The sequence below is a fragment of the Myotis myotis genome, unplaced genomic scaffold (genome assembly GCF_014108235.1).
Source record: "Myotis myotis isolate mMyoMyo1 unplaced genomic scaffold, mMyoMyo1.p scaffold_m19_p_14, whole genome shotgun sequence".
Taxonomy (NCBI): Eukaryota; Metazoa; Chordata; class Mammalia; order Chiroptera; family Vespertilionidae; genus Myotis; species Myotis myotis.
This window is the reverse complement of record NW_023416318.1, coordinates 5200071-5213541: the sequence shown is the minus strand read 5'-3', so window position 1 is coordinate 5213541 and position 13471 is coordinate 5200071. Positions and strand designations below refer to the sequence as shown.

At 37.0% G+C, this 13471-nt stretch overlaps 1 protein-coding gene across 2 annotated transcripts in view; it reads left to right on the top strand.

Annotated features, from left to right (window-relative positions):
- CTNNA2 (catenin alpha 2) overlaps window positions 1-13471 on the top strand; it is a 1123259-nt gene that overhangs the window by 1059537 nt on the left and 50251 nt on the right. For both annotated transcript variants that reach the window (XM_036333987.1, XM_036333986.1), the window contains exon 15: window positions 6586-6767. In XM_036333987.1, coding sequence (XP_036189880.1) covers window positions 6586-6767 — 182 coding nt within the window. The remainder of the gene's footprint in view (window positions 1-6585; window positions 6768-13471) is intronic.

Here is a 13471-nt window from a genome sequence, read left to right as displayed (position 1 = left end):
AGAGGAGTCAAAGAATATTAGGCCTTATGATGAGTCATAATGTCTTTGTACATAAAACACAGGTTATCTTTTGCACTGTATGTCCTGATAGGCTCATCCAACAATTAAGTAATCCAGAAGATATAGATGGACATTGATAGGGGCAAGGTGAGGGTAAAATCCAGAACATTAACGATGCATTGCTTTGATTTCAGACAGACTTGGTTTTGAATTATGAAGGTTAGAGAGAGGCCCATGCTTTGTTACATGTTGCTTAATTTCTCTGAGCTTCAATCCTATCATCTGTACAATGCGAATAATAAACTTATTAGAATTCTTTGAGGGTTTTAATTACTTAATGTTTGTAAAATAATGAGGAAAATACCTGACATAGTGTATTAAGTGCTCAATAAAGGATGACTCTGAAAAATGTTGCCCTTTGGAAGAGAAACCTTTTCTGATCACAGGCTGGTGACAGTAGAGAAGCACACAAAACAGTATGAAGCCCCCTGCTTTGAACATGTCTCGTGGACTCTCTTTAATCCCGCCCCAAATGTTGAAACTTGGGAAGATCATTAGCTGAGTCTTTTGAGCCTAGTTGGCCTAACACTAAACTAATTCATCAACCAAGTCATCCATCTTCAAAATTAAGTAAAACCAGCATTTTTACATCAATGACAGAGGGTAAGTTTGAGTAATTCATCCAAACTTTAATCAATTCAAAGTCAATTTGATTGATTGCAACTCAGAATTGATACAGCCTGGTTACCACTGGCTTGTTTTCTCAAAGAACAAGGCACATTGTACAACTCTTCTAATTGCCATCTGTCAAAATAGCATGATCACTCCCACTTTTTTACAAGGAAAAACAAAGTCCCATTGCACTTTTATTTCATGCATCTTACTTACATTAGACATCAAGCCAGTTATGGGTAGAAATAAAAGTCAGATGGCACCTAATTGCATCATCAGTTATTTCTTCACCCAACGGATGAAAAGATCATAGACTTTTTTGAACTATTTTTCATCATGAATTCTGAACATGGTGCAGGATAGTAAGAACAAAGTATTGCTCTAATCCAGCACTTGCTGATCTGTCTTTGAGATCCGTCTTGTGCTGTGTGATTAACTTGCAGCAGACAGCGTTAGTTATTGAGTCAGCCTACGTTAGCCTGTAATTAGATGATGACAAAGCAGAGACATAGAATTAAGGCTGTAAGTTGCAAATAAGAGGGCGCATTCAATTGCTGCGATGACAGATGGTTGAACTTTTGACCAAAGAAGTGTGTTAACTTGGTCAAAATTGTGAAGGAGGCAGAAGTTGTTTTTGACAGAGGCAGTTGCTCTTTTTAGCAGCCAGTCCTCCCCTGGTAATGGCCTTACTTTGTGTTCTCACTCAGACATTCTTCTCTGAAATGTTAAATTAATCTAAAAGGAGGTCAAGGTGGAAAAAAAGCTTTTAGTACCCACTCCAACGTTGCTCTCAAATTCTGAAGTTACAGTGTTTACTTCCTTTATATGTCTGATGCTTCTCTACGCCATATTATGAAAGGGAGTGAGAAAGGGAGAGTGCAAGAATGAGTGATCATACCCTGCTCTATTCAAATATAGATGTGATCAGACCCTGACATGACATCTTATAAACTCCTTTTTTACACGTTGTTATAACTAAAATTGGTCAGCAACAACTCTTGGGCACGTAGCCTTGGTGATAGAATATATTACTTGGAGTCATGCAGCCCGGATTTTAAATTTGGTCTTGACCATTCTCTGTGACTTGGGGGCTATTTCTTAACTTCTTCATGCCGTATCCCTTACTTCTATATAAAGCATCTTACCTTGTAATGTCATTAGGAGAACTGTGTGATAAAATGTATGACAAGACTTGTCAGAGAATAGGAAGTTGATGAAGGTGATGGTGATGATGCTTGTAAAATGAGTCATTCTTTAGAAGGTTAGCCAAATAGTTTACCCTGAATCAACTCAGAAGTCAGGGAGTCACAAACATATTTATTTGAGTTAATAGGACAATTGCTTCGATATTTCATATCACTTCATCGCCTGAGATTGGTAAAAGTCAGAGGACTCACTCCTTAACTACTTATAGTTATTATCCTGCTTTCTGTCCAAGTGAGTATAAATGGCTGCCTGGAGTTTCAGCCCTTCTACTCATTATTTAAAAACATTCGTCCACTTGAAGACTCTTGCTGTGCATTTAAGAAACTAACACTTGTCAGTATGGAGGCCCATAGACTTCAAAAGTCATGTTCCCCTTTGAGATGGGAAATTGAAGTACCTGAGATCTTCTTTAGATTTAGATTAAAGAAACGATTCAGGGCTGAGTGGTTATTGGCTTAGATAAGTGATTTGTACTTTTATTTAAAAAGTAGAGTTTATGACATTAATCACACACAAAAATGGTTGTTCAGAAGAAAAGCTGGGACCCTGGGATGGGAATGCGGGTGAGAACTCTGTGGACTCAAGTTTCTGATGTCACAGATTTGGGCCCTCAGGTCAAGCCGGCCAAAACTCTGGAGACCTGTGCGTGGCTGCTGAGATCAGAAGCAGAAACACCCAGCCCACCCCAGGTGATCATATCACACAAGCAGAAAAGCGGATTCGCTCCCTTTCCTCTCCGCCTTGCAAATACTTTTTCTAATATTCCCTTAGTTTGAGGGAATGAATAATTGCATTTTTTAAATAATTTTGATTCACTTTGATTTCAGTGTAACCAGCCTATAATTTTTATTTTTTTATTTTTGGACAGAACAGCCTTAATGTGTTAACATTTCAAACTGCTGAGTTACACTGATAAGACTTAATTAAAACTGATATATTGAATTTTAATTTGATTAACTTGCAAATTTTGTAGTTTGTGATCTACTGTTTATAGATAACCTTTTTGTAAATTCTAGTTTCAGAAAAGGTCAATTACAAGTCTTTAAAAGCAAGAACAGTTTAAAAATATTTAGGAAAAAAGACTTCGGCTCATCGATGGCTACATATGCAAAAGCTTATATAATGATACTTGTACCCAAGTCACACAACATTTAGTGTATTATGCGGGTTGACCATCCCTAGAGTCAAAATAACATTTCCTTTGAAAATCTTCTCTGAAGCGGCCAGTTTTTCTTCAGGATTGTGCCCATAGAACATGTTTGTGTGTTCTGGTAACTTCTCTTGAACTATGTTGATCGAATAAGTGGGAAAATGTTTAGGCAGTCAATCAAAAGATATGTATTGAGCTTCTGAATGTTGAGGCATCTACCCTAAGGAAGCTTGGAGAAAAGTAGGGCAATAATAAGAATTAGAAAAGCAAGGCAGTTAACATTGAAATGCTACATTGCACAGTTGAAACTCAAGTGAAACGGTTCACAGAATTAGTATACATCCTTCAGTATACAAATTAACCCTTTGGGGATAACAAAAGACCGTTGCTTTGAATCTGGGACTAAATGTGGAGTCTGGAGGTCTGTGGGGTAGGCTGGCAGATTCTTTTACAGAGAAATACATAATGGATGCTTACATGATGCTGGTTGAACTTGGGAGGTCTAAGTGAAACATGATTATCAACTTTTTGTGTGGAGGGAAAGTTAATCTAGGACAGCTTGAGATCATCCAAACCTATCTGAATGCATTGGAGTAGCTGCCTTGTCATAAGTACAACATTGCATTCATGACTTTATGATGAACTCTTGTGTATATAAAACACACAGATTCACACCTACACACATATATTATGTACACACTCAGATGTGTACTATTTACATAGAGTTACATGCATACATGGACATTAGTAAACATGGCTGTCTATTAGTGAGATATAGCATCCAGGCAACTGCTAGTCCAATGACACCTTTATGCAAATCAGACAAAGACACCTCCCTCATCTGTAAGATACTCAGCCTGGTGGACAGTACTATGATTTCAGGGGCATTTGTCCTATTGACTGAGACTGCTGTGCAGTGTCTAACCTGTATGACCATGCATGGTGATTCAGTTGTACACAGTGATTAAGTATGGTGTTAGCTGACTTGGGTTTGAATCCTATTCCTATAGCTTATTGATTGTATAATACTTGGAATTTAATTTCTCTAGACCTTGGCATCATTATTAATAAAATAGGGGTAATAATAGTATTATTCTTATAGAATTATGAAGTAGATTAAGTTGTGTGTGTGTGTGTGTGTGTGTGTGTGTGTGTGTGTGTGTTTCACATCAGTAAGTTTCTCAGCATAATACTCAGTTTATATATCTGGATTTCATGTCAGTCCTGTATCTATAAATACTGATACAGACTCTGGGCCAATTCCTTCCCTTTGATGGCAACTAAATAATAAGTTATAAGGGTAGCTGGAAAGGAAAACTAATATAGAAATGATGATAAAATAATGTTAACAATAATCCCACACATGCTTAATTTCATTTTTGTCAGAAAAAACTCAACACATTTATTTCAATTGCCATTTTGAGGCAATTATTTACTATTCTTATAGCTGAAGATGTTAAAGATATAAGCCAGTAGCAGTGAGGTGCTAACTCAAGTCAGTGCAGAGCCTGGTTGAGACCAGTTTTTCTGAGTTTACATCCACTGATATTTCTATTAGACATCAGCTACCTCAAAACAATTCGCTTATGTTGGGAGGAGCTTTACAATTTAGGAAGCAGCTGGTCCTGTTTTACTTGTCCTTTGTAAAAGTTGTAGGTCCCTCAAATCATGCTTTCTTGGTCTCTCTTCGGGAGAACATGTGTATCTCAGGATGAGGAATCCTAGGCAGATATTATTCATATGCCTCTGCAGTGAGGAAGGTTGTGCATGGTTCTGTGAGGATGCAATGAGGTGATGTCAGTTCCCTGAGGGCCTGCTACATAAATACTGCTTAACAAATACAGTTTATTCTCTTCATGTGTGGTACTTATGTTCTGTAGTTATGATGAACACTTAATTAGTGATATGTAATTATTGTTGCTAGGGAAAACACAAGGTTAGATTCCTAAGAGCTGTTAGTCTCAACACTTTCTTCAGTCAATCATATATAATCTTGTGTAATGAGTGTTTCCATTTGGCTATCTTATTTTATCATTTTGATTCACTTACATTGAACTGACATGGCCAAGAGGACTATAACTCATGAAGCTCATCTAATACATGTGTTTTCTCAATAAGGCACATCATAAAATTTTTTTTTATAAAAAAAATTATTTTAAAGAGAGGAAGGGAGAGAGAGAGAAGAACATCCATCAGTTGCCTTCCACACGCACCCAAACCGGAGATAGAACCTGAAACCTGGGCATGTACCCTGACCAGGAATTGAAGCTGTCACCCTTTGGTGTATGGGACAACACTCCAACCAACAGCCACACCAGCCAGGTCACATTGCAATCTTCTTGTGCTGAGGGACACTAGGCAGCACTCCACACTATGCTTGGGGGCCATCTTATAAAGAAAAATCACCAACAAAAAAGTACAAAGATGTGGTAAATGTGGCACCAAATATACCTCAGGAGGGACACTTATCTTTAACAATAAAAGCGTAATATGCTAATTAGACCAGATGTCCTTCCAGACGTCCTTCTGTCCTTGAAGCCGGGGCTGCGAGGGAAGCCCAGGTCCCAGCTGCCAGAGGGAAGCCGATGATGGCAGCCGGGGGAAGGAAGGCCTACTCTTGCAGGAATTTTGTGCATCGGACCTCTGGTTTATAGTATAAATGCTGAAAAAAGAAGATAGAGAATCCCTTGTTCAACCTTATCTAGGAACTTGTAGGTCAGGTGCCTCATTTTTATTTGCATCTCTGGGCATGTCCATGAATTACTGTGAAAGCACAAGCATTGATTTGGGGTTGTAAATAAATTTCAGAGGAGTAGGTTAATTTGCAAGTAAAGACTCTATGAAAAATTAGAATTGACTGTAGTTATTCCTTTTCTACATTCCCTTACCAAGCAACTATTGAGAAATCAACCTTTGCTTCCTAATTACATATTTTCACCCATCTCAATGCCTCTGTCTACACACTCATAGGCTCTACTAGGAGTTTTGGTCATACCAGGATTTCCATAGAGGACCGGGAATAGGTGTGCCATCCACGAAATGCCCCAGGGAGGGGATTTTTGTTCGGCATCTAACCACAGATTCCTTTATTAACACTCATAAAACGTCTCCCCACCCCACCCCACTTGGATGCTTGGTTTGTGTTTAAAATTACTTAGCGACAGAAGGCCTATTTTCTTTTTTCGCTTCTCAGAACAGATTTCTGTGTTGAAAGAGGTGTGTTCTTTTATCTGGTAAAAGTTTCCCGAGACCAAATATAAAAATTGTCCAGAATAGACTCTTTTGAACAAATGTATGTCATCAAAGCGGCAGAGAAGTCCTGTTCCTGTGACTGTGCATGTGCCTTCGGATCTCCATATTTTTCGCATGTGGGAGTGGGGACGGGGAGTTTGGGGACCTCATCAGATGTCTGTGCTTTTGCCTTCCCTGGGATGGAGGAAACCTACTTTCCAGAATGGAGGGACAGCCCATAAGCTTTGCTTAACTGGAGGCAGAGACAACCTATAGTCTGTACTTCCTTTGTCACCGTTAGTCACATTCTTCTGTAACCCACACAGGCCATCATGGCGCAACTACCGCAGGAGGAGAAGGCAAAAATAGCTGAGCAGGTGGAGATATTCCACCAAGAGAAAAGCAAGCTGGATGCCGAAGTGGCCAAATGGGATGACAGCGGCAATGACATCATTGTGCTGGCCAAGCAGATGTGCATGATCATGATGGAAATGACAGACTTCACAAGGTGAGGCCCAGGACAGCGAGTGGAAGGTTTTTCTCATTAAACCCATAAGCGTAACTGTATATTAGCTCGTGAAAGCTTTGCTGGAAAATTAAAACATGACATAAAAGCTGGGTATGGATATTAGAAAATGTACATGTGTAAGTCAAAATGATCTGAACCTAATTCATAGCAGATAGGTCTTTTTGGTCAAGGAGAACAGATTCATTTTTGTAATTGTTTTAATTATATGTTCTAAGTCATTATAGCACACCCCTGGGGGTTGGCTGACTCATCTTTTTGGTCTGTGCTATTTTGCAATGTATTTAAATATTCTGAAGATTAAGTAACTGATTTGTAAATACCCCCTTGAGAAAAATATATTTAGACATATGTGTGGGTGTACATGTATACATGTAATATGTTTTAATGCTAGCCCATGATCTAGCATTAACTTCAGCTCATTTTTATCCTTATATTCAAAGAATCAGGCTCACCAACCTGACTGCATAATTTTGACAGGTTAATTAAAAAGTGTGTATGTTTTATTCTCTTTTGCTCTGAGCAATGCTTCTAAAATATCAAGAGACCAGGTAGAATTCTGTCAGGAGACTTTTCTTCATCCGGGTCATTGCTGTTTCTGCCATTGCATTATTACTCTCTTTAGAGGGAGGTGACATTTCTGTCCTTCTACCACACAAAGTCAAAAATAAGGCAAAGCAAAGCTCAGTGAAAAGTTCCCTGAATTTTGAGTCCAAATACCAGGTGATTTTGGACCATACTCTTATTGTCTTTATGCATTTGCAAAATGGGGAAATAATACTTTTCTTATAAACTTAACAGAGAGGTTTAAAATCTAAAGAGGTAATGCATTTGTAAGTTATTCTGCCATAGAAATGTAACCTAATACTATACTTTAGATTTTTTTTTTTTCTGGAGACACACACAGCCATGTGAGCAAAGATGTGTTAATGATTCCACATGATATTTGTTATTAAAACTATGTAAGATATATGGCAGTGTCAAAACATCACCTTGTGGGTGACAATTTTTTAATGATTTCTGAATGTTTCTAATAAGAAAAGACTGCAATTGATAATAAAATATGAAACATCTGTACCTCATCCCCCCTACCCTTTGCCTCTGGCCAATATGTACTAATGACATTACTTGGTCCTTTCTCCAAATGTTTTAAAATTGTTTTTGACTTCAGTGGAATGATTTTACTGTTATGAGGGTGACCTTTGAGGCTTTTAAATGTCATTGTATTCATTAGAAGGTCAAATTTTTAAATTTAGTCTCTGTCAGTTTCACGAATTTATTACACGGAGACATACAAATAACAGTGGGAAAAAGCAGTGAGAGCTATTATTTAAGCCTTAATTTTCTACAAATCATACTATCATGGCAGCCTCAGACATTGCTTTTAAGGCCTATGATGACTTAATTTGCTTGCTTTCAACATTGTCTTAGTACTTTATCTGATGGGTATTATGCAATCCATTAATAACATCACTTGAACACATATTCTCATTAGTTTAAACTGAATAATGAATCTAGTCTTGTTGCCAGTTATAATGCTCTGCACATTATATGTAACTGTGGTCAAGGAAGAGAGATCTGTGAGGAGGTCTTGTGAAATGTTAAATAAGACAGACCTTCTATTAGTCAAAGTATAGTTTTGAAAGTGAAAAGAAGGCCACTTCAATTTCCTAGGGATTTCATGTAATCACTTTATGCTGATTTGACTAATGAAATGTCTAGAATGCTACTAGTTCTCATTTTTCCCCGGCCTGATGAGCAGTTTTGTGCCCATTTGTGAGGGCACAGGGAGGAGGATAGTAATTAATGATCAGGGAAAAGACGGTGTGAATTGGAAATGGAACACTTGAAGCTGAGGTTTGGCCCTTGCCTCCATCTGCAGAGCCTCTTCCTTAATAAAGAGGTAGCTGACTTGAGACTTTTTTTGTGGCCTCTCACCTAAGTTCACTGCATTTGACCCTATGCATTATCATTATTGCCCTTGCATTTTCCACTTTAAGGAGAAATAATTTCAGCTCTATACTTCTAATAACGCCTATGTACTCTTATGTCTTATTTAAAGGAGTTAAAATTTGACTACTCTGCTGAAGTTATATGTTTAAAGGGCATTTGGATGCAAAAAAAAAATACCCTTGCATTTAGTAGCTTGTTATTATATTCTTATAAGTAGCTGATTTATTAATTTGATCCAGTAATCCCAATGATATCCACTCCATTATTATTAAAATTGGAGAGGTTCTGCCTCGTTATTTGTGTAATAACTTCTTTATGGAGGATGAAACTGATTATGCCTCATGTCTTTTTGCTGTTCAGTTCTTGACTTCTAGCTCATGGGCAATGGCAGAAGCACTGTAATGCATGGGTGAATCCATACTGATGTCATTTTTGGAAAGAAATAGCATGTGCTAGTCTTGCGTTCCAATAATAAGAGGTGTGGAGATGACAGCTCAGGAGAGAAACCCAAGTTTAATTGTATAGCAAGGGGCAAAGCTGTCTTTTGAGATAAACCATCAATTCTGATCTTGAAAAAGAATAGAGTTCAGGCTAAGAAAATAATTTTTAGGGTATATCCAACTACAAAATCCCAAGTAGAAGACTAATAATCATGTAATCACTCCACTCTTCTCAAACTACATTCCTGCCCTAGCTCAGACGCTCAGTACCCCAGCCTAGGTATCACTTGACTGATCTTTCAGTTACAATTCTTTACTCCCATCAATTCATACCACCCCACACCTGGTCATTAATTCACAACCATTCAGCTCCCTTTGCAACAAAACTTTCATCACCTCCTCTTTTCACAGTATAAAATAAAAATCTGGAGTTTTCTATCTAAGGTCTACATTTATTGATCCTTAGACTTCTTTATCCATTTTGTACATATTTGTACTTCAACTTAAGGACATAATATAAATGTTACTTCCTTAAATAGTTCAATTCATGGCCCTGTAGTCACACCTGACTCATTAATCCTCAGATTCATTCTACTTTTCTACTGTGTTGTCTTCATATTGCTTGAGCTGATTGATGGAAGTGATATTTCCCAAGCATGTTTTATGGCACCCTGGATCTGAAAAGAGGTTTCTATGATTCAATGCATTTGCAAATGCACTCCTTACATACTATATCTTCACTATTGGAAAGTCACATTATATATTGACAGGTTAGAGGTTTTGAGAAAGCTATAGCAAATAAATCTCCTTGTTTGGATTAACTCCACATTTAGGAATTCTCAGTATTGGATGCATGAATTCATAATGTACTTACATTGATTTTTCACATTAATACCTATTACCTTTTCATGAAATAAATATGAATTGAATTGTTGGTCAGTGGTAGATAGCAATGATATAGTAAAAGCTTTCCACGACTCTCTCCCTCTCTCTCTCTCTCTCTCTCTCTCTCTCTCTCTCTCTCTCTCTCTCTCTCTTTTCTTCTTTTTTTTTTGGGATTTACTACTTCCTGGGAAAGCTTCCAAATATTGACCTTTGTATAAGTATTACCTATTACAAAAAGACAAAATGTTACACAAGTCTATATAGTAGACCCAGTTCTATGGATTGATGTTCTTTCTAAGAAAACAGAAATATGTTCCAGATGGAATAATGTGATGGCTTCTGTCTTTAATGTCACAAGATTGCTCAAAGCACCTTTTAAAACACCCCAAATAGAGAATTTGGCCTAATTTATATGAGTAAGTCAAAACCATAAAAGACATAAAGTTAAGGAAATGCAAAGGGTGTAAGCCATTATTTTGAGACGAAACTACAGCCAATGGGGACATTTCCTTTATCAACATTGTTTTCCATAGATAGGAAGACTCAAATTTCTGATCTTGTCTCTTCTGGGCCTAATATGTATGTTTAGATAGCTAGCTAAATAAATAGATATATTCTTTTCTGCTGGCCTTTTGTTTCTTGTTTCTATGACCACTTCACATTATTCAGATGACTTTGGCTCACTTAGACCTGTGCTGTTCAATAGAGTAGCCACTAGCCCAGTGATGGCGAACCTATGACACACGTGTCAGAGGTGACACGCGAACTCCTTTTTTTTCGTTGATTTTTCTTTGTTAAATGGCATTTAAATATATAAAATAAATATCTAAAATAAAAGTCTTTGTTTTACTATGGTTGCAAATATCAAAAAAATTCTATATGTGACACGGCACCAGAGTTAAGTTAGGGTTTTTCAAAATGTTGACACACCGAGCTCAAAAAGTTCGCCATCACTGCACTATCCACATGTGCATGTGGCTATTTAATTGTTTATTATGTTTAAAATATATATACAATACAATTTACTATTTAAACCATTTTAAGTATATGGTTCTGTGGCATTAAGTACCTTCACATTGCTGTGCAACCATCAGCACCATCCATCTCTAGAAAAATTTCATCTTCCCCAACCGAAACTCTGTATTGAATCGTTAACTCCCTGTTCTCTCCACTCAGCCCCTGGAAACCTCATTCTCCTCTCCATCTCTGTGAAATTGACTGCTCTAAGTATCTCATATAAGTGGAAACATAGAATATTTGTCTTTATGTGACTGGCTTATTTCACTTACCATAATGTTCTCAAGGTTCATCCATGTTTTAAATTGCGTCAGATTTTCATTCCTTTTTAAGGCTAAATAACATTTCATTGTTGGTACAATACCGTATTTTGTTTATCCATCTATTGTTGGGCATTTGGATTGATTCTACTTTTAGGCTATTGTGAATAATGCTGTGATGAACATGGGTGTGCAAACAATTCTCTGAGATTATACTTTCAATACTTTGAAATATATACCCAGAAGTTGAATTGCTGGATCACATAGTAATTGTATCTTTAATTTTTTGAGGAACCACTGTACTGTTTTACATAATTGCTGCACCATTTTACCTTCCCATCAATAGTGCACAAAAATTCCAAATTCATCACATCCTCGCCAACTCTTTTTATTTATTTATATTTAATTTTTGTTTTTATACTAGCATCTTAATGTGTGTGAGATTGTATCTAAATGTGGCATTTAAAAAATTAATTACATTGTTTACAGTATTATAGAGTCCCCCATCACTCTCCCTTTTACTCCCCTCTACTCAGCCCCTGCCCCACCTCAGGGCTTCACCACATTTTTGTCTGTGTCCATGGGTTATGCATATATGCATACATGTTCTTTGGTAAATCTCTTCTCATTGCCTCCAACCCCTCCCCTCTGCTATCTGTCAGTCTGTTCCATGTGTCCATGCCTTTGGACCTGTTTTGTTCATCAGTTTATTTTGTTCATTAAATTCCACATATAAGTGAGATCAAGTGATTTGCATGTCCCTAATGATTAGTGATGCTGAACATCTTTTCATATGTTGATTAGCCATTGTGTATCTTCTTCAGAAAAGTTTCTATTCAAGTCCTTTGCTTATGTTTTAATGAGGTTGATTAAGTTTTAGTGTTGAATTTTAGGAGCTTCTCTGTATTCTGGACATTAACCCCTTGTCAGGTATATGATTTGCAAATCTTTTCTACAATTCTGTGAGTTACCTTTTTACTCTGTTGATTGTGTTTTGTGATGCAGAGTGTTTTTACAAATTTGATAGATTTACCTGTTTTCCTTTTGTTGCCTGTGTTCTTGGTGTCATGTCTAAGACATCATTGCCAAATCCAATGTCATGAAGTTTCCTCCCTATATATCCTTGCAAGATTTTTATAGTTTAGCTCCTATATTAAGGCCTGTATGCATTTCAAGTTAAATTTTGTACGTGGTATAAGATAACTGTCCCATTTCATTCTTTTGCCCATAGATATTCAGCTTTCCCAGCATCATTTGTTGAAAACACCGTCCTCTTCCTATGGAATGGCCTTGACACTCTTGTCCAAAATAATTTTACCACGTGCATGAGGGTTTGTTTCTGGGCTCTCTATCCTATTCCATTGGTTTACATGTTTGTCTCAATGCTCCAGTACTTCACTGTTTTGATTATTGACGCTTAGTAGTAAGTCTGTAAATCAAGAAAATTGAGGCCCCGTGCTATGTTAGTTTCCAAGATTGTTTTGGATATTCAGGGTGCCTTGAAAATACATATAAACTTTAGGATGGATTTTTCTATTTTGACAAACAACACTATTGGGATTCTGAAAAGGATTACATCAATTGCTTTGGATAATATTCACATCTTAAAATTAAGTATTGACATCTTGATAAAATTAAGTCTTCTAATCTCTCTCTCTCTCTCTCTCTCTCTCTCTCTATATATATATATATATACATATATATATATACATATATATGTATATATACATGTATATATATATATATGTATATATATATGGTGTCTTTACATTTATTTGTGTGTTTATTTCAGCAACATTTTGTAGTTTTTGGTAAACAAGTCTTTTGCCTCCTTGGTTAAGCTTATTCCTAAGTACTTTTTTTTTTTTTTTAAATATATTTTATTGATTTTTTACAGAGAGGAAGGGAGAGAGATAGAGAGTTAGAAACATCGATGAGAGAGAAACATCGATTAGCTGCCTCCTGCACATCTCCCACTGGGGATGTGCCCGCAACCCAGGTACATGCCCTTAACCGGAATCGAACCTGGGACCTTTCAGTCCGCAGGCCGACGCTCTATCCACTGAGCCAAACCGGTTTCGGCTATTCCTAAGTATTTTTACTTTTGATGTGATTACAAATGGGATTGCTT